Here is a 23,093-nt window from a genome sequence, read left to right as displayed (position 1 = left end):
GGACTAGATTTTTTATATACGCCAGACGCCCGTTTTGTCTACAAAAGACTCATCAGGGACGCTCGTATTAAAAAAAGTTAAGAAGACCAAATAAAGTACCAAGTTGAAGAGCATTGAGGACCAAAATTCCTAAAAGTTTTGCCAAATTCAGCTAAGTTAATCTATGCCTGAGGTAGAAAAGCATTAGTTTTCAAAAATTTTTAATTTTTTAAATAGTTAATTTATAAATATAACCATATCAATGATAATTCATGTAAGCACAAACAGTGCTGACTACTGGGCTGGTGATACCCTCGGAAAATAAATCTCCACCAGCAGTGGCAAAGTATGAAATGTATGCTCTACAATTGAGATGAAATTGATAGTTGGTTATAAATGTAGACATTGATTTAAGACATGACTTTCTGGTGTCTTAACATTGATGGCAATTAATTTATTGGACCAATTACGAAAACATAATGTTAAGCTAGTATTGACACTATTATTTACCCACCATTTTCCTCGGAAAATGTCTTTACATAACACACACTTCCAAATCTCTTAAAAAAAGACGGAACAACAGAACACAACTAAAGAAATAGAAAAACAAATAAAAAGGAAGAAAACACAAAACAGAAGAAGAAAAAAAAAACATTACAAAGTTGAATTCACTAAAACACAACTCCAGTAAATGTTTAGTCATTTGACACACTCAGAATAAATTATTTAACATGAATGAATCAAATCATTGCACATCTATAAAAACTAATTTCATTGTATAAGTTTTTCCTTTGATAAATTACAAAGGATTAGTAATAGTATACGGGGTGTTTTTTTGTTAACACTGACTAAAGCCTTTGTCATAATGATTCAAAGAAAAAAAGTACATTTAAGGTTGTCATCAATACTATAATGTTGCCCTTAAATCATTAATAAACCGGAAGTTTGAAAATAGATATAAAAACCCGAGCCAATCTCGTTTTTAATGTTTGATATAATCGGTTTGCGGAAGTACTTAAGTAATACTACTATAATCTTGAAAATAAATCAACAACAGAATTGATTAAAAACTTTAACTTGTCAATATAAAAAAACCCTTCAAATGCTCGAATGTCCGATACAGTGATATGGTTATACAATTACTAGGAACTATGATTGAGAAAAGAAGAATTTTCAAACCGATTTCAAAAAAAAAAAGAGAAAAGAGAAAACATATAAGTTTATAACCTATTAAGGAGGTTCGCTACTCAGTTTGAAAATAACAAGGACTTCAAATTACTGTTATGAATAGATGGAACCTGAATAAAGAAACTAAAACAGCTGAAAAATACGCCATTAAAAATTTGATGGGAAACAATTTCTCTAGACTTTTCAATCATTTAACATTTCCCACTGTCTTTGGTAAAACAACAATAAAAAAAAAAGAAAAATGATATTATAAGATTTTGAAAAATGGCTTAGTTATTAAAATATATGGAATGAAAATATATAGAGAAAAAATGTGTTAAAAAATTTAAAGGCACCGCAAATCTTACAAAATCCGAATACTATTGAGTAGCAAAACTCCCCAATACGCAAATTGACGATTTGAAAATTGACAAAGTGTGTTAATAATTGTTGGTGAATATAAATCAACCTGGTTGTCATTTGTTTTTATTTTGACGTTCGACTGATTTCTCCTCGACATATACCACATGAATAATTTTATCAGTAACCATAAATATTTTATATGCGCATTATTTAGATATTGAAATGATATAATTGTGATTTTACTAATTGACTTTAAAAAAAAACGCAAGTTGACCGTTCAAAACATCCTGCTTGGAGCATAAATCAATAGAGTCCTTTTCATTTACTGAATATACCAGACTACAATAACCGCCATAATGATTCAAGGATGACTTCTGAAATAAAACTGTCGTTCAATTGACAATAATACACGATTGCATCACAATGTTAGTTTCAGTTATAACTAATAATTAACGCAATTGTCGACGCTTTTGACATAAAAGATACATTAACAAAATGATTGTAAATTGTACTTAAACATGAAACAGTACTAAAACTAAGGTTTTTTATTTCCTAAGGGAAGGATGACGATTAAACTATTTGTTTAAACTATTCTAATATTTACGGAAAAAATGGAAATAAGTCATCGGACAAACAAATATACATAATTAATTTATTCCCAATGTTATACGTATTATGACTAAACGTTTGAATATAATACACGAATACTACTCAACCCTTAATAACCTACCTAGATTTAAAAAAAAGAAGGATATTCTCGACAATACTAACAAATACGTCTAAATAAAGCTCGTTTGAATTATCATTGTCATATCACTGAGTGACTTAATAACATCGACGTGGATTACCAACTTTCAATGAATACTTGAATGGTTTCTTGCGAAGGCGTACCAACACTTCAGTAAGGAAAGAGAAAACAACGGATGTAACATCAGCTGTATAGATAAACCCAATGAATTAATTTGCCTAAACCTCAATTAATTCTTCTAAGAGATGAAGTGAAAACTTGAATGAATAGAAATCCAAAGACAGACCCAAGCTTTAATGTCACATGTACAGAGCTTTAATGTCACGTGTTACGTCAGATACAAAAGAAATAAAATCCTCTCCTGAGGACTATGGATGTTTTGACACAAAGAAGGAATTAATAAAGATAAAGAATTTGCAGAAGAAAATCGCAATATTTTTATCTGATCAAAGAATGAGAATTAGACATTAATTTGATTTATTTTGATGGCAATGAAGTTATCAGTTATATTAGCATATTATCAATTATTGCAAAATTTCAGACATAATGTTATAAAACCACAAAGAAGAAAACACAAAAAGTTATCTCGAATACTTTTTTTGTCGTTTACCCTGTAATAAGTTGTGTTATAACCAAAGTGAAATTGTTTATGTTGCGTGTACTGTTTACCATTGGAGAGCACTACCAAACGATTCAAAAGTGCAATACTTTGATTACAAATGATTCATTGAATACTTGACAAAACACATGTTTTGTTCAGTAATTATTTTTGAACTAACCAAATCAGAAGGAGCTGCGATGTATTTGATTTAATTACTTAATTTTAAGGTACAAATATATAAAGGGTTTATTCTTTTACACTATTACTAGCATTTGAAATTTAAAAACAAAATGCACTAAGTTAAAACATTTACGAACTACCATTAGATAAACTCAAACGTTGATCAACATCACGCAACACATTTACGCTGTCATTATGTCGCAAGGTCTACTAAGCAATTAGTAAAAGAAATACTACTTTATAAAAGAAGCTTTGGTAAACAAATGAGGATAGTTCTTTTACAGAAAACAATAAAACTAAATACATTAGAACCTGGATCTTAAAGATGAATTATATTATTTCAGAATATTATTAATTAAATGAAATGGTGCGTTGTGCTTTATGAACAAGTACAAGATAATGCTTTCAATATGTTTAAGTTTAAATGTAAGTTTGCACCTTTGTGTTGTATATTTTTTTCATTTTGCACTAGGTCTGAACAATACTGAACCTTAGAACTGTTAATACAATTTTTATCGAAAAATTCCTTATTCGATTATAATTTGTATACATTGTTGAAACCATTAAACTCAGTTTTTCAAATCCCTTAGGCAAAGTTGGCCTTAGATTGATTTGGCTTTTTATCAGGTTAGTTTTGGTCATATAACCGCACCTCTTCAGTTGTTTCAGTTCTTTTAAATGGTTGGCTTCAATTTATTTGGATTCAATCATTTCTAATGAAGGTAGATCCAGGACATCGCGTCGGACACATGACATTTATATAGCATATTGTTTTCATTTTCGCAGATTTCCATTATACGATTTTGATATTAAAAAAAACCCAAACAACAACCACAATACTTGTCCAGGATATTTTACCATCAGAACATATTAATCGTAAGATACGCATATCGATATATCAGGAAAACAAAGAAAACATTACTGACAATAATACTTAAGAAATGCTATTCTTGTAATACGGATATATGTCTTCGATTCAAAGACAGACGTCTTGATTGAAACTTATTAGGATTCCAGTTCAAAGGGATTATCTAGAACATCACATGTTCGTCCATTAAACTAATGATTGAAACAAGAAAGATAGAAGATTGCAGTCCAATAGATTGATAGGAGGACACCGTGTTGATATTTATTACTGATGAAAGACTAACATAATCATATCATTGTGAGTTTTCACACGATTCAATCTTTTTTTGATATACTGAATAAATTGTTAAATGCAACAGCTACATTTTATAGCTATTAAACCAGGTTGGCGTTAATCCACAATTTGCTATATAAGAAAATTATGTACCAAGTCGTCTGAGAAATGATATTTGTTGTTCATTCCTTTATGTGTTTGAGCTTTTGATTTTACCATTTGATAAGAGACTTTCCGTTTCGAATTTAATCGGAGTCTAGTATTGTTGTGATGTAACATTTGTTTTCTAAAGATCACAAAACGCAACCTTCATTAAAACAATGTTAAACCAATCTTAACCTTTCTTTTTAAGAGTTATCCTTGTTTCCCAAATCGAACATTTTCATTGTTCTTACAATGTGTTTCTTTTGTTTGATAATTTAATCGGTGATATCGTGTTTTGAAGTCCGGAGACACGAACAAACATTGTATTTTTTGTTTTATGTGCTTCCAATTTACTTGATCTCAAAGTTATGTAGATCTTTATAAGTAGCAAATCATGTCTTTGAGGAAAAGTCTCATTGACTTATACAAACATCATCCTTATTGATGATTACTACTTTTTGGAGCCTTTTTTGTTGTTTGAATGAAATACCAAAATGTACACACCGCTTTATTTTCTATTTATAACCCCGATCTATTTAACTTGAATAGTATTTGTATGGTGTTGGCTGTTATAAATGTCATTTGATTTATTTACTCAGCAATCAATAACACGATATTTCAATAATTGCAGGTCTGAATAAACAAATGATTTTTTTTCTACAGTTATTGACTTAATAATTGTGTTGTTGTCAATATTTGTCTGATAAACTTTTTGCATGTAAAAATAAATTAAATTTGAAGCAATTGACTAAATGCTGTAAATGTAAGAAAATTTAGGTCACAGTTATGCTTTGATAATAAAAAGGTAGAATTAGCTGTGTAAAAGCCCTATCATATATAAAAAAAAAAACGGTTAAAATAATTCGAAAAGGGACACCAACAAATAGTTATGCTTAAATAATAAACGAATGACAAATATGATATCCGGCAACAAATGATAACCAGTGATTACCAGACTCCTGACTACACCGTTGTCGTCTGCTTAACATCACAGGCATAGTATCTTACCTTATTTTTTCAATTCCATTTTATTTGATTTGAATTCTATTACTATGCATAATCAAGTACAGTGATCTTAATGATTTTCATTGAAAATGATACCCAATGTAATAACGAAAACAAACATTGCTGTCATAGCATGTCTGCTGTTTTATCAGTACTACATGTTAAGTTCGACTTTCTTGTCAGCAATCGTGATGAGCAGAATTTAAATCTATATGATTTTGATATAATTAAGAAGTGTAGATTTCTAACGAATCAATGTTCTCAGCTAGTACGTCATTGTAATAGAGCATTAATCATTATATAGTTTTAATGTATAAACTAGTGAAACGAATGCAAAACATGCATTTAATTAACAACACAACGTTACTAACAAAGGATGAGTTTTGAAGTATTAATTTATTTGAATCTTAATTAACACACGGAAGCAATTCAAACGTCAATTTCTAACGATATTGCATATCACTATGAACTTAGTTTGATTGTGTTGAATATCGGTAATACAATTTATTTTATTTGTCTAGCAATCGATTAAATAGGATTTACAATAACTGCATATTAAAGTAGATAATCGCTATTTTGCTTGTTCTTACTTGTTCTTGAATCATATAATGGATTTTTAGTCGATATTAATAGATATAAACAGCTAAACGGTTTGCAATTCCTATTTAACCATAATGAAAATTATTTTGTAATGTAATATAATGTTGATCATATAAAAACAATAAAACTTACATAAGGGGTCTCAATGCGCTTCAGCTTTGTACTTGATTTGTACTTTGATTTTTTTTTAATTCGAATAGTACTGGTGGGTCGATTTAGAGTCGAAACGTGCATCCGGCGTTCACAATTGTAAGAAAAAAATCTCCAATGAATTTGGGTTAAACCTTCAAGCCAAGAAATTGACAAACCATGAAAATAATTATTAACCAAGAAAAAATGTGATTATATTGATTGTTATTATTTAGATCTCTATTTAAAAAAAAAACTCTCAAAAAGTCCAGCTTACTTTCGTTGGCATTATCATTAAGAATAAAGACTGTAAGTTAAACATATTTTATTGCACACACATAATTTGGATTACTCACTTTTTAACAATATTCTTTTATCCATCAGACTTATACATTGACTGTGGATTAATTACTATTCGTTGTATACCAATTTTCGTGGGTTTCGTGGATACTGGTGAACTACGAATTCAAATGTCCAACGAATATCATATTTTGAATAGGCTTTGTATATAGTGATTGATAATACAACGAAATCAAAATTCCACAAATATGTAAGGTTTCAGCAATCCACGAAAATCGATATCCACGAAAATAAATGAAATCACAGTATCATATGTAATAATACAATGTATACAACAGACATTAAATATGACACTGGAATAAAAATTAAATATATCTGACAAACTAACAGTTTTTAACCAAACCTTTTAACTTGTTCCAACACATTATCTGAAGTCTGTGTTTATAACTCATATTATTTTATTAAATTTAAACCTTATTTTTATCAACCGTTGTAAGCTATCTGTTAAATACGCTACCGTTTTGCAATCCTCAATTATCAATTAAAACTCAAAGGTAAATTGAAGAAAATAGGGGGAGTGTGAAGCCTGTAAAACCCACGTAACGAAGGAAAAAAAGGTAGCAGGACTAAATCCTTGTACCTACACCAGACCCGCTCTTCGTTCTCAAACAATTTATCAGTAACGCTCGAATACAAAAAGCCAAAAAAGCCAAACAAATTGCTATCATATTCCTGCCTTGGTATAGCCATTTTCCGAATTTGTAACAACAAATTAAAAATGTTTTTATTTATTTAAATGTGCACTATATGTCCTTTACTAAAGTTTATTTGCCTCTTTTTCCATATTTCCACAGATTTATTTCTAATACTCGACAACAACACGCAAAGTGCTAAAATTCAATTACTCTAAACTATTTGCAATACAATTAGATAAGCAAATATGGTTTTAAATGCGCATATCCACTTAAATTGCTTTCTTTTCAATCGTACATGCTACCGTAGACGTTCATTTCCTGTATCTTATAAATGTTGCCGTAATTACAAGAACCAAAACAATGATTACTTTAGTCCATGTAGTCGCTCTGTGACAAATAAAAACGAAAACTAATATTCTAAAACACGTTAATCTGGATAATATATTAACTTCTATTTCAACTATTGAAAATAGTTACTGTTGTCGTCATCAATTTATTCTAGACAAACTAAATTGAAAATGTTGGATTATACCATTAAGCAAGTAAATATATGTGTTCACTATGTAAATATTATGAATGTGGCATTACTAATATATTTTTTTTTAACACTGTAATTAATTCTTTGTTGCACATATTGCTGTTTAACAATTAAACTTGGTGTACAGCATTTCATCAAGGTATCCTGTTAGATTACAACTGAATACCCAGGGATAATATTCAGTAAAAATAACTATTAATATTAATTATTTCTTACTCTGACAGATAAATGTTGCATTGTCAATTTTTCCATTTCTCTTTATGTTCATATTAAATGAAATAAAAACCAAATGCTATCTGTTTAAGGCTTGACAATATACCGGACAAAGCAATTTTCATTTTTTGACAATAGGAGACAGAGAGTTCAATGATACCCACTAAAAGAATATTTTGTAGATTGCATCGTGAAAAGTAGAAAAATAAGGATATGGGGTTAATATCTCCGTGTTTACTTTCATTTGAACAAAGAAGCGTACCGAATTTGTTTCCCAATTAACAATATATTATTTCTGTAGACTATCTGATTTTACAGTATACACTTCAAAAAATATTAAATGATTGATATACAAATACCCCAAGGTCATACTGATACAACAACAGTCTATTAAAAGGAATATTGATTTGAGTGATAATTGCATTAAATCAAGGGAACACATTAAGTCAAACTGCATAAAAAATGTATATGTCTCAGTCAAAAAAGTTTCAGTTCATAAAAAGAAAAAAATGAGAACTTAAACGACAGAAAAAAGTCAACACAAATACATCAAGTTTTTTTCTAACACATTTTTCTAAATATGATTTAAAAGATTAGCGGTATGCCAAATACATCTTGGATATTAAAGCCATTGTCAAGTATTAAACAACTTTTGAAATGAAGTTTGTCCGATGTACGCTTCAGTTGATTTGAATTCACCAGGAAGTCAACAGACTTAAACTCTAAGCATAAAAGAAAAATGTATAATCAAGAACTGTATAAAAGACACTTTAAATAATGAGGAAACTCATTGAAGTTCAGTTTGTTCGAGGGAGTATTAGCCGTAAGAATGAATTTAAAATATCTTGTTCGCTAAATGTGATGTTTAAATCATATGAGTACCAAAACACAAAAAGTTGAGCTTATGACGCCTCTGTAAACTAGTTAGCTTATGTGTCAATCAATAAAATGGCAGTGGCTATTTGTGAAATATTCATTATTTAATCACTAAGACATTTATTATTCATATAGTTTTTCTTGGAAACGCATATCAAGTTGCTGTCTTATTGTCAGTACCAAAGTACTAACAGTTGTATAGTATGGCGTTCATTATCACTGAACTAGTATATATATGTTTAGGAGCCATCTAAAGGACGCCTCCGGGTGCGGGAATTTTTCGCTACATTGAAGACCTGTTGGTGACCTTCTGCTGTTGTTTTTTTCTTTGGTCGGATTGTTGTCTCTTTGACACATTCCCTAATTCCATTCTCAATTTTATTTTTGAATCATTAAATGAAATATAAGTGTCTATTTGTGATACCTTCAATATTACCCACTATTACACATAATGTACTATATAGTTATTCTGGCAAACGAATATCAAGTTGCTATCTAACGATACAATAGTATTAGTTTTTTCTACTGGACAAAACCAAAACAAATTCATTTGAAGTCAACCATTTAATGACATAAATAAAAATAATAGTATTATACGGCTGTTCAATAGTCTGAATAACTGAAAATAATCCAGGTAACAAACCAAAACCGAGGGAAACACATCTAAAAAAGTAAAAGAGGAAACAAAGAATAAAACATAACAAATAAATTCTAAAAAAAACACCCAAACATCAACACTCATAAAATCGGACTAGTCCTTTCAACTGCCATATTCCATACTTTGTTCTAATACATTTTAAGAATAACAATAAAATATTATGCGACCTAGGTTATTTAGGTACGTATACATCAGGAGATGATTGGTTACAAATATTTATTATTGTTCAAAATAAAAACAAAATTCAAAAAAATGGTGGGGGTGAATCTGGTCTTAGACTTTGCCACACTGCACTTCTAAAATTATTGTAAACTAAAAAGTCCTTATTTTAATATTAGAACTATTTTGAAAGGTTTAACTTGTTTTATGACTATTATAGCAGTCCTTAAACATTTGTCATATAAGATATAATATATAAGTGATTGGTAATCGATTGTTGTTTTTGTCGAACTAATATAGAAATAAACGTAGTGTTTACGTAAAACAATTATATGTGTATGTACACGACCTATTCAATGATTTCGTTATATCGTTAGCGGCTTTTTTAAACGATGTACTTTATTGGTACACAGACATATGTTTTAACACTAGTAATTTTTGGGGCCCTTTATACCTTGCTGTTTAATGTCGAAGACCATACATTGACCTATATAATGGTTAATGTTTATAGATTGTAACTTGGATGGAAAGTTGTCTCATTGACACTCATATAACATCTTCCCATATCTATATATATTCATATTTGTTCAAATTATATTAAAGACAACGTAGTACGAAAAAATAAAACCATTGACTACTTACTAAGTAGAACGTGTCTGTGAATTGTTTAGTTGAGATTGTATATAGTATTCAGACTCCACTTTGAATTTATTGAAAAATTAAACAGCGAAGAAAACATATTTTAATAGTACCAGTCACATCTATCGACAAAGATGTAGACAAAGATAAACAATAGCTAAAACTTATCAAGTGTACACTCATATTATACATAATAAAGTTGAATAAAATCCATAAACATCCCTCTATTGATAAATGTCAACAATCAGATTTACAATGACCAACTCGATAAGAACAAATTACAGAAGAGACAAATCAAAACTATTTTATTGCATACTTGTGGTACAAGTGGGAGGTTAAGCTAGATATAGAACCAGTCTAAATTGACTATTTCCCTATTAAAAATATTGCATATGTCAAAGCAGAAATTTGATAGTTGTTATCCACTTGTTTGCTGTGTTTGAGCTTTTGATTTTGTCATTTGATTAGAGACTTTCCGTTTAGAATATTCCTCGGAGTTCAGTATTTTGGTGATTTTACTTTTTAGTATGTCAAAATTATTAAGCTTAAAGAAAGCAATAAAAATTAGTAAGAGTAGGGAAACTAATGACCCAAAAACTTAAGCAACCTAGACAACGACTTCCACATAGTATAGAAAGAAAAAAAATCACAAAAATACTGAACTTCGAAGAAATTCAAAATGGAATGTCCCTCATCAAGTGGCAAAACCATATAAGAAAACACATCAAACGAATAGACAATGTTTCTGTTTTGGTAAAGTCATTTTCAAATGTAGAAAATTGGGGATTGAAACTAGTTTAAAGTTTCCTATTTTCCAGAATTATCATCTGTTGCTGACATTTTGTTGTGAGATCAGTACTGTCAATCATGAATAGAAAAGAATATAGGCTGCAGCACATGACGTTACTACTGTAATAATGATAATTGCAACAGCGATAATGACTTTTGAAATGTATAGAACGGGAATAATCTTTCTAATCACGTATGAAAGGCTAAGACATGATTGAGTGGCGTTATTTTCACTGTATGCAAAAGCTTATTAAGCTTGTTAATAATCTCGTTATTTCATTTCTATAGATAGCTCAGCAAGCAGTAGTGTAATCGGAACGATTCGGAAGCAGTATCAAGCAAATATAATTAAAGCTATATTCTTAACAATAGAGTCGAATTGAAATGGAACGCCTTATTATATTATGTCAAAAAGAGGAAGTGGTATGATTGCCCATGAGACAACTCTCCACAAGAGCCAAACATTAACAAATATATGTCACCGTACGGCCTTTAACAATGAGCAATGTCCTGACCGCATAGTCTATATATACAAAGATCACATAAGGTTTCATCTGTATTTTATTTTAATCTGTTCAAGCTGAAAAAACAGTTGATGAAAATCTAGTCTTAATGACCATCAAAAAATTTCATTTTAGTTAGTCCTTATTAATATAATTTTCGGTTTAATTTGCAATAAAATTGCACGTTGTAGACCCCCCCCCCCCTCGGCCCCCCAAAAGAGCCAACGTAAAACAATTAATTTCAGTCAATTCTTGTTTTGATTTGAGAAAAGTGACTCAATTGTGACTTTATAAATGCGTTGAAAGAGCTCGAGGTAGGGCCAATTTGCTGGGAATTTTTGTCTCAGAAGGGTCAATTTTAAAAAGTGCCGACAGAATAAAATATAATATAAAAACATATTATGATATGTGTTATCATTAGTTAATTAAACCTTCAAAACGGATGAAAGTCTAATATGTGAAATTTCGGGTGTTTTTAGGTGGAAAAAAAAGGTAAACATTTCAAACAAAAAATAGTTATATTTTTTATGACTATTATAATTCATACTACTTTTTTCCTAAAAAAATGAAATTGATTAAGTGTGTCCTTATACCATAAAACACAACTTTTTAAAGAAAAAATTGTAACATCGCTAAATTGTACCGATATAACTCTTTATTAAGAAATATATGGATAAGCATCGCCGTGGCTCCATCAGTAGAGCACATAACTACTAATAACTATAAAAAAAGAAGGTATGGTATGATTGCCAATGAGACAACTGTCCACAAAAGACCAAAAAGACACAGACATTATTAACTATAGGTACCCGTACGGCCGTCAACAATGGGCAAAGCCCATACCGCATAGTCAGCTATAAAATGCCCCGATAAGACAATAAAGGATGGTTTCGAAGAAAGGGTTCAAATCTCGCGCATAATATTTGCATTTTTTTGTGTTGATATATCAAATCTAAGTGTTTCTATCAAATTTGTTCGGATGTTTGCTTAATTCATAGAGTCATTCTGGTTCATTTTAACTATATAGTTAACCAGTATATAATTACCAACTATAGGTCACCGAACGGCCGTCAACAACGGGCAAAGCCCATGGAGCATAGTCAGCTATAAAATGCCCCGATAAGATAATAAAGGATGGTTTAGAAGAAAGGGTTCGAATCTCGCGCACAATATTCGATAGAGTCATTCTGTTTCATTTCGACTATATAGTTTACGAGTACATAATTTTACATGTGTTAAAGAAAAAATAGTCTATCTCTTGGTGTCCATTTGTATGACTGTCCATAATCTTGACTTACTTTCTATATATGTGTTTTTATTTATTACATATATTCAAGGAACAACTGCCGTCAAACTGATGTAGGTGCCTGTACATAACCAATAACACGGGAATTAATGATATAGCAATGAAGCCCAAATGTTGCGGGTTTAATATACACATAACTTAAAATAAGGCAATTGTTTACAACTTTCAAAACAACACAAGCAATTTTAATAGAAACCCTGTTGATCATGGTATGTAATATATGTATCATATGCAATCAACAGCAATTTTGGCGCCAATTCACAAACTGTGTAGATACTAGCATTGAAACGCTTACCACCGTCCCTCACACCGGTACCTAAGTCATCAGAAAAGAAAACAACACAACATAACAAATCAATTACACTACAACTCATGATGTATGTAAAACATCAAGAAGCTGTTGAATCTGTATCGCAACGAAGGACCAATTTGTTAAAATACTAGAAAGGCAATTAAACATTTGTTAATAACACAGGGTGATTTATGACCAACTGATATACGATATTTTCCGGTTAAAATATATACATGTATTATTTTATCTTATTCGATAGACGATAAAACCTTAAAAGACCAGGACAAATACAGATATACATATATTCAGAATGAGAAAAACACGATTTGAATTTGTTCGATATTATTTGGCTTCTTGACAAGTAACGTGGTATGGTATCTTGCATAAAGGATGTTAATAATTAAATAAAATCAATATTAAAATATCAATAGTCTTGGCCTTGCTTTTGTAGGAATACCTGTTTAAGGTATGAACATAGATGATGTGACGTATTTTTTTCATGTACTATAATTAGCAAATATCGGGCTATTTAAAACCTGATTTACCCATCTTATCGAATGAAAAAAAAAAAATCCAGGCAAATTGACTCTACTTCTTTTAGTAATACTATGGTTCAAAATTCAAAATTTAAGCTTGTCGACTATTTTTTTTTAAAAAGTTTTACGGGTTTCACCCTCCCTATTATTTGATACTTAAGACTAATGAACACATAAGTTCTAAACTTTCATGTTTTGTTCATTGTACAATACGTATATCAAATATGAAATTTCTATACTTTCCCGCATCTGCAAGAATAAAACGCTGGAAAAAAATAATGTTATGTAATTTTAAATAAAAAAAACAAAAAGATACAGGCACAATATATGTTTTTTTTGTGCTTTTTTCTTGTACAGTTAGGTAATTTACATGTTGAATTAGAAAAACATTTGTTGCAGATTAAAAACACAGTACAATTGTGAATTCCTACTTAGGTATTGGTATGTTTTTCATAACACATTTGGTCTAATATGAAGGTTTCATTTTATCAAAGATTGTCCTATTTGTTACATAAATGTCAAAAATTATTAGACAATTAAACATATAATAAAGAAATAATTTCATAAGGTAAACATGTTTATCCCATGTTGAAACTAAATTTCCTCGTTCAAATAATAGTTTAATATATTACTTATATTATATTGTTATATTAGTTGAACTAACGAGTCCGGTTTATTTCCAACGTTTTTCTCTTACTTCCACATCAAGTGACACGTTATGTTTATAACAACCCTTTTCTTATATTGTCATAATCGATCAGTCAAGAGCCATGTTAACATCCAATATATTTGAATATTTTCAAATTAGATTATTTCAGAGATCAAGTTTGTATTGTCCTATTGTACAATCGTACCAGTAAGACTGATATACAGTGACACCTGTCTAACCGCACCTCTTTGCGACTTATGATTTTTGTTAGGTGTGGGTAGATGGTCAGTTTTATCAGATTCACAACGCACACAATTTGATATGCACGGCCTTAAGAACATGTTTACTTTAGCAAGGTTTTCGGTTTATGCAAGATTCGATTTATCCAGGTTTCTCTGTACAACGATTCAGTTTTATTCATTCATTTATTTTCAATTGTCATCCGGATAGTTTGCCATATATAAATTACACATATTTTTAAAAGCAAGAGATGCAATTTAAATGCAAACGTTACACACATGTCGTATCGTTGCTACCTAGTAATCATTGAAAATTATTAAAATAGGAAGTCGCATGATCCAGTCCATCAAATTAACCTATTTCCGTCAAAAGAGTAAACAACATCAGTTTCAGCTAAATAAAGTGAAATTGTACTCACGTGTGCCATCAAACTTGGTTGCTATGGTATCAAGAAATGTATTTTGCTGTTGGGCTAAAAATCCTTTTCTTGCCGTCATAATCCCTGTTTAAGTAAATGGTTTAATCCATCATATATTGACACACTCTTATAATTGCCCACAGAGAATTACACTGATATCCAGTTTTATAGTTGTCAATCAAAAACACAGTGTTGATATCACTTTAACACACAATTATAACTATTTCTGATTTAATAGATTGTTTTCAGTTCGTCATCTGAAAAATATGGTAAAATAAATGAATGTCCTTAAAATAAGATTCAAAAGTAGTTATATAAAATTACGGTAGTTTTCAAATTCAAATTAATAGAATTCATTATCAAATCAAACCAACTCCGTTTAGAGAAGGGTTACATTTACCTTAATCAGTAAAGGCATTAGTAAACTCAGTTTTGTTTTAATAATTATATGGAGGAATTCCGGGATCATTGAAACAGTAAAAATAGGCAAACTTAAACAGGTCAACTCAAAATAAATGAATATACTCATCTTTGAAACAAAATATTATGACTTTGTACTTAACACAATCGTTAAAAAAGAGGAACGAAAGATACCAAAGGGACAGTCAAACTCATAATCTAAAAAACAAACTGACAACTGTTAAATCTTTGGTTGATTGATCAATGAAATTCGGAACTAACAAGTTGAAAAGCACTTAGACACATCCCTCTTAATCGAAAAGTGTGTGCAAAAACATACCTTTGGTACGAATTTCTGGAAAAGAAAATCTTTTTTATTCCAAAAAAAACTGTTTATGTTTGGTTCTATAGATTAATCAATTAACAAGGGTGTTAAAAGGGGAGTTCGTATTCATAAAAAAAAAGAAATAACAAAAAAATATTAAAAGCGTCGAAAGCACTGACTTTATGAAAAAAACCTATATAAGGTATAGGGAGTACATTCTGGACAATCAGTTTCGACTTTTTTTTGTACCAAAGAACCAGAGAACAAATGAAGCTGATGTTACCATGAATAACTCACTGCAAGGCCTTTCTTAGTGATACAATGCTATTGTAATCTTGAAATGACTCTGGCTTGACAATAACGTTAACAGGACAAGCACACGCTAGATTGATAAAAGAATAAGTATGAAGACAGCGACCGACCAACAGCAGCCACTTAAATCTTAGTTTGATAGACAGACAGTTGTTCATTCTCAAAAATCCAAGTAAATACAAAATGTTACAAAGATGTTCAAAAGTAGAAGTAGTCTTGCCTGAATGTGACAAAAATAAACATTTCACTTTGGATTCAATATTTTTCGCTGGATACCAATTTTCGTGGATTTTTAGGTAACTGGTAAACCACGAATTTCCTCAACCTATGAAAATGGTACCAATGAAAGTAAACGAATTCCAAGTATAAGCATACACTTTTGCTGGTAGCCTTGAACAATGGTGTAAGAGCACTTCATGAGAAAAATGTCAACTTTCATCGGGGAAAAGCAATCGTACTTTTTATATTTATTAACAAAATATTAGAGTCAAGTTATATCTGTTAATTCATGTTGCTACTAGAGCAGTTGGAACTGATGGGATAACCTAAGAGTTACACAGTGGTAATAATCAATGTGTCTAGTGGAGGTAAACTTTACAAAAACTATTATAAAATAATTATTAAAAACAAATGATAACATAACAGTCAATGATCCATATTTAGAGCCAACAGAATCATCGATAAGCTTCTATTAAGGATCTTGTACCAATAGTGTATATACCAAATTAAACCACATGTTACAAGAAAGGTAATATAAACGTAAACATTGGTTAGCCGATGTTCATATTTTGAAATCCATCAGGAAAAAAATTAAAAAAATCTTGTTCTTGCAAATAGTTTAACTGACAATACTTTACTAGGCGCGATCGAGGTTATACAGCTTAAAATTATATTGCATGTATTCATGAGACACAATCAATATAGATTAGTGCATATTGGGGACGTTTTATTGTTACTTATAATAAGGGTCATACTGTAATCTTTTAGTTGTTAACTTGAGGTCTCTGGTTGAGATTTAAGACATCGACAATTGTACAACATCTTCTTATTTCATAACGATACAGTTTATATTTTATTCAAGGATTTTCAAAATGTAATTGCAATGTAGATCTATGTGTGCTTATTAAAGAGGGACGAAAGGTTCAAGATAAACAGTCAAACCCATAGATACAAAATAAATGACGACGTCATGGCCAAACAAAAAACAAAAACAAAAACAAAACAATATATACATTGTAGTACACAAGCCACCAAAATCGAAAACTAAAGACTAAGCAACACCACTATAATGGTTGGTGTCATCAATTAATGCGTTATGAAAATATCTAATAATAGCAGAGTAAAATAACCAATCATTTAACAAAAAACCTAATTGAAAGTGAACCGTATTTGCCAACAAATATCAACAGGTATTCCAGTGATGGTTTTATTGAATTTGACGGCTATTCTAGTGATAGTTTTATTGACTTTGATTAGCTATCCTTGTTATCAATTTTACATGTGAAATGGTTCTTTCCGCTAAACATTGTATGCAATATACATAGTCTGTTATAACGGATTCTTGATTTGTTTTTCATGTATGTTTGAAATGTCATATGTTACAGACTAAAATTGTGAGTAAAAGAGTCACATAAAATATTGTAATCTGCATAAAAATAAAGTTCACTTAATATCCTAACGCCTACATCAACACTTTTTTTTATATTTAATTATCTGTACTGTGAAACATTATATTTTATTCGTTTAATCGGCTATGATGTATTAATCTGTTCTTTATCCACGAAAATTGGTACCCACGAAAAATGAATCAACTGTATTTGCTATAGCCATATCTTGTAAACATACAGTAAATTGCACGATCAATATAAAGAAAATAACACTTGATTTATCAGAAAAAAACCCGTTTATTTAAAAATATTGCACCTATATTCCATCATAACGATATCAAAGAATATTTTATACTACTATCAGGAAAAGCAAATAGTAAACGGCATTTAAATGAAATCTGATATTCTGAAATTATAAAAAAAAAGAAATTTAAAAACAGGACAGCGAACCATAATCAACATTAAAATGAAAACTTGTATTTTGAAATTATAAAGAAAAAAATAATGTTTAGAAATTTAGAAATATCTAACCTTTCAATAAAAGGGGGTAACTTCCTTACATTGTCTAGTGTAGAATCTCCATGCCAGGCTGGGTAACATTTTACAATATCCTTGTTTCATTACATCTTTATATAATATATACGATCTAAATTCGTATACGCTTCTATTTATGTTTCAAGTATTCTCTTTAATTGAAATTAAACAATTTGTTATCCAATCTACAATTTTGTCATGTAAGCTTCTTCATGTAAATATGTTCTCAACGAGAAACATTATAAAATTTCTGTAACTTGAATAAAACAGATACACTGCCTGCGATCAGGTAACAAAGATGTTTTCCTTTTTATGACTAAACATAACTCCATTTCACACTAATATAACTTCAAAGAATCCATATAACACTTTTATTTAACAAATCATATTGTTCAAAACCAGAAAGTCCTTTAATTTTTTTTCTTCAAACAACTTAATATAATACACTGGAAGAGTTTAAAACACTAATACTATATATTATCATGATCGTTTCCCTGGACTCCGTTTATTGTAGAAGAAGAATATTGTATGAATGATATGACAGTTTGTCTCCTCAACGGTCAGAAAAAGTGAATGACACGTTGATTACTTCCTATTATCTACCGATATCACAGTAATATCTTATATCCAATGATCTGTCATTTCTTTGGTACAATGTCCAACTGATCATTCGAAAATCGACACATAATCGCAAATTATCTCGTTCATTTTCTTTTACATCGGAGCATCTCATCTGTCCAATAATCTTTCAAGTAGGAATTAAAAACCAACCTTTTTGACTGTTTTATACCTTAATATTTGCATATAACACGTTACGCATAGATTACAAATTATGCCTACTTTATTATTATATATAATCCAATATGGCATCGTTTTATTCCCTCGGAGAATGTTCCCTCTTAAGGAGAGTTTTCCATCTTAACACGATACGATGTGATCCGTTATCCTCCTGACAGATTGTGACGACTAGCAATTAATGCATCTTCAACATCTATTTCTCTGACAAATCACTGAAAACGACATCACATCATTACTGTGTTCATTTCAACATTACATGTTGACTCTATCGATTCGGGTTTCAATTATTTGATTTTCTCTGTCGCTGTGTCGTTTTGATTCAATAAATGTAGAAGTGTGGCGGTGGTTATATAGCATTAGTCACAAATTTTTATTGTAATTTAATAAATGTTTTATGGCCTTTCATTTAACATAATTTAATGCATATGAATTGCTCAGATAATTGTATCAAGGAGGTAATTGTCTATTGTTTTGGTATATCTAGACTTGTAACATAAGTCTATAATACTATTTGTCTTCTAATTTGTGTATAAATCGTGGAGTTCATAAATAGTAAGTGACATAATTTTACCGATTTTTAAACTCATTATTATATTTATTTGAAATATAGAAAACAACGTCGACAAATACAAATAGTAAACTAGCTGATATAATTACTAATTCATAGTTTGTCACGGTTGTTGTGGAACTATTTAGTCTAATTGTGGTTACGATCAGCGATGTTGCATTTATAATCAATTATAAAACAACCAATTGTATGCATGTATCACATGACTAATTTACATATTGTGTGTTTCGTTTTATTTTATTATTGTTTAGAATGATAAATTGATGTAAGATTATACAAACGGGGTAAGTTCCCAAAAAGGTAAAATCACAAAATATTTTATCCCATGCAGGGTTTGATCACGTTTCATGTTTTCCATATATATAAATACTATGATGTATAAATTGTCTGATGTTCAACTAACACTGCATCCCATTGGTCTTAATTTGAAGAAAGTTTAAAAAAAAATTCAAGGCATCGTCTTGTAACTGTTTCATTATTCATTCGTTTTCCTCCTTTAAACGAGATATGTATGGTGTATTGACATTTTGTAGGTAACGGTATATAATTTGACTTTGGGAAAAAGGATATGCGGCTTGATTGTTGACGAGAGATCAATCATTTAAATACAGAAGGACGAAGATTTTAATCATTCCATAGCTGCAGTCATGTCTTTTGGTGATGATGGAAGTGTTTTACGACCTTGACTGTTTTGACATCCCTCGCACGGTTGGTAAAATGTCTTTTGTAAATGTCTCGGTAATTTGTTATTGAACCTTTATGAACTTGTCATTAACCATGTTAACAGTTAATTGTCATGTGTATAAAACCAATTAACTGTTAGATCAATATTTATACAGAAGTGTTGTCAATTTATTACTGACTAGTTCCTTACATTTCATGCGCAATTTATTGTAAATGTTTAATTATAAGTATTAACGATTACAATGTTATTCCTTTGTTGTCTTATCGTATTAATAACATCCGAATAAGATGTCCTAGATGATAATTGTGAGAACTCAATGATAATTTAATTGACCGATGAACATACATATATGACTTGTGTTAAGGCCTTTGAATTATACGATAAATAAATATCAACGATCTCCAAAGTTATTATATTGTTGTCTTATTGTATTTATAACATCTTGATTAGATGTCCCGGATGATAATTGTGCAAATTCAATGATAGGTCAACTGAACGTTGCACACCAATTTCAATCATTTAGGAGAGTATGTTTATGTTTGTTAGTTTCACTGCAACTATAATAACTAACATTATTAAGATAGATTTGCTGTCTTTACTTTTTATCACTCTTGGGCATGTTGAGAAAATCCTTTTTTTTAAAATAATTTAGCAAGTATTATCAGTATATAACAGACCATCTGAACTTGACATGTAAACATACTTAATATGTATAGTGTCTTAAAAAAATGAGTTTCGACCTATTTCAATATGCAGTTATCATAAGATTAGAGATAAAAAGTTGAAACAGAACTTTTCAGTACAATAAGATTTACAAATATTTCAGGATGCCTAAAAATGCTAATTGATCCCTTGTAGGAGATCTTTTGAATAGTTGGCAACGACCTAAGTGCAAAGAGGAAAACTTTCAAAAAGACAAAAAAAAAAACATCAGCACAATAAGTTATACAAAATTAAGATGTTGAGTGGTTCCTATTAAACTGGATACCGGAAGGTATAAACTTTTGCCGCTTGAAGAAATATGTTGTATAATTTTATTTAATACTGTTGAAGATGAATATCATGCTATTTTACATTTTCCTGTTTATAATGATCTTGGACAAGTACTCTTTACTGAGTCTCTTAGAATTAATGAACATTTTAATAGTTTTACAGATTGTCAGAAAACGGAATTTTTATTTTCGAATCAAGATATAAGATTATGTGCCAAAACCTGTGATTTATTCACAAAGTCGCCGAGTAGGTATAAGTTTACCATTCATGTTTAATATTTATTATGTACATACATATTGTTTTAGTTGATTATCTACTTTCATAACTCTGTACATATTGGCTTATGTATACCAAATGTATCTTTTTTAAATGTATTGTGTACTTTTATACATTAGGTGACACGTTAATAAAATATTAAATTGAATTAAGAAGTTATTCAGCATGAACAAATGGCTAGGTTCCCCATTTTATTTACTACACATAAATGACGAGATGTTTGAATTATTTCTATAATTTGTCCCACAAACAATATAAAGGTATATATGCTTAATTTCCAAGAATATAGTCGATACAATATCTTACAAAAACCTACAAAATAAGATACACAAAAAGGCCACAAAATAAAATATACCAAAAAAATAAACCCAAAAAGGCAAACATAACTAATTGCAATAGAAGAGAAATACATATCAAAATTGCTTAATTTTTCTAGGCGTGTGAATCCGGCTTTTGGAAGCCTCATGTTTAATTACAACGTAGGTATATCAACTTTTTTGTAAATGAATACACCATAAAAAGGAGGAAAGAAAAAGAAAATACTATTTTCTGACACCCTTTCATTTTGTTTTGCAAAAAGCCATCAAAAACAGACAATACTCTTGAATCTTCAAAACAGTGCTATGAAATCAGTTGTTCTTCATTGTAATGGGTCATTATAGCAGGGTATGTGTGTTTGAATAACAATAAAAAGTCCAAGCTTACACTTATATTAAAACTTGTATTTTTGATTCTTTATTTTGTTTTGTTCACCATTTTTGCAATTGATATGATTGAATACTAAGTTTTATTCAAGAAAAAAACTAAAGACGACTGACTTTCTTTTTTTTTAATATTCAAAATACATTCTTTAATTTTGAATTCTCAAAATAATTATCTGAATAACAGATGTGATGTTTTGTCTGCTATATCTATGAAAATATGTGTTTGATCTGTGAATTATCTACATTTTGTTTTAAAGTTTGAATGGATTGAAGACCTTATCCCCTGTCACCCGGTAATGCAATTATTCAAATATGACAAAAGGCCTAAAAGTACATTCAATGATGGCTAATCAAAAGTGTTACATAACTTTTATTATTTATGTAAGGACCATAATGATGCCATGTGTATATAATTATCGCCCTTTACGCTTTAAACAGTGCATCTTCGCAAAACACAGCTCCTATTTATGCAATTGAAACAAAATATATGGCGTAATTGAGAGGCTGTTTCGACAAAGTAGACTTCTGATCAACAGTAAATCATAATAACATGATTAAGGCTCATAAAAACAATTATCTGTGTTTAACACTCTGGTATTTCTCGAAGTACATACAACCCAGTCGAAAAGTATAGTTAAAAAACCTGGTTGCGTAATTATAAACGCACTTTATGTTTCAGACAGTTCAAACCTATTTTGATTTGTAGCATATATTTTTTTCACACCGAAGAAAAGGAAAATAGGCAAACATCATATTAATACTGTCTACTCAGTTTCACTTTTAATTTCATTTATACTGAGTTTAACAGTTCTCGTTTATGAAAGCCATACACGAACATTGACATATTATTGAACTCCACTGGATACTTTTCTACAAATGAACCACAACCAGGTTTTTTTATATTCGAATTATAATTTTTGCGTTTTCGTTCTTTTTGTAAAACAGGGAATCGGCCTCCAATACCGATGGAATCAGTATTGACCGTTGACAAATAATATTCACAAGGATATAATGGTTAACGAAC

The 23,093-nt window shown here is 29.9% G+C and overlaps 1 protein-coding gene across 1 annotated transcript in view; it reads right to left on the bottom strand.

The window, feature by feature from the left end:
- The window catches only part of LOC134694914 (potassium voltage-gated channel subfamily H member 8-like), a 74,734-nt gene extending 59,617 nt beyond the window's left edge, over positions 1-15,117 (bottom strand). The window contains exon 1 of the mRNA XM_063556023.1: positions 14,869-15,117. Within this exon, the coding sequence (XP_063412093.1) occupies positions 14,869-14,947 (79 nt within the window). The 5' untranslated portion in view covers positions 14,948-15,117. The remainder of the gene's footprint in view (positions 1-14,868) is intronic.
- Positions 15,118-23,093: the final 7,976 nt, after the last annotated feature.

The sequence above is a fragment of the Mytilus trossulus genome, chromosome 13 (genome assembly GCF_036588685.1).
Source record: "Mytilus trossulus isolate FHL-02 chromosome 13, PNRI_Mtr1.1.1.hap1, whole genome shotgun sequence".
NCBI lineage: Eukaryota > Metazoa > Mollusca > Bivalvia > Mytilida > Mytilidae > Mytilus > Mytilus trossulus.
This window is presented reverse-complemented; position numbering and strand designations above follow the sequence as displayed.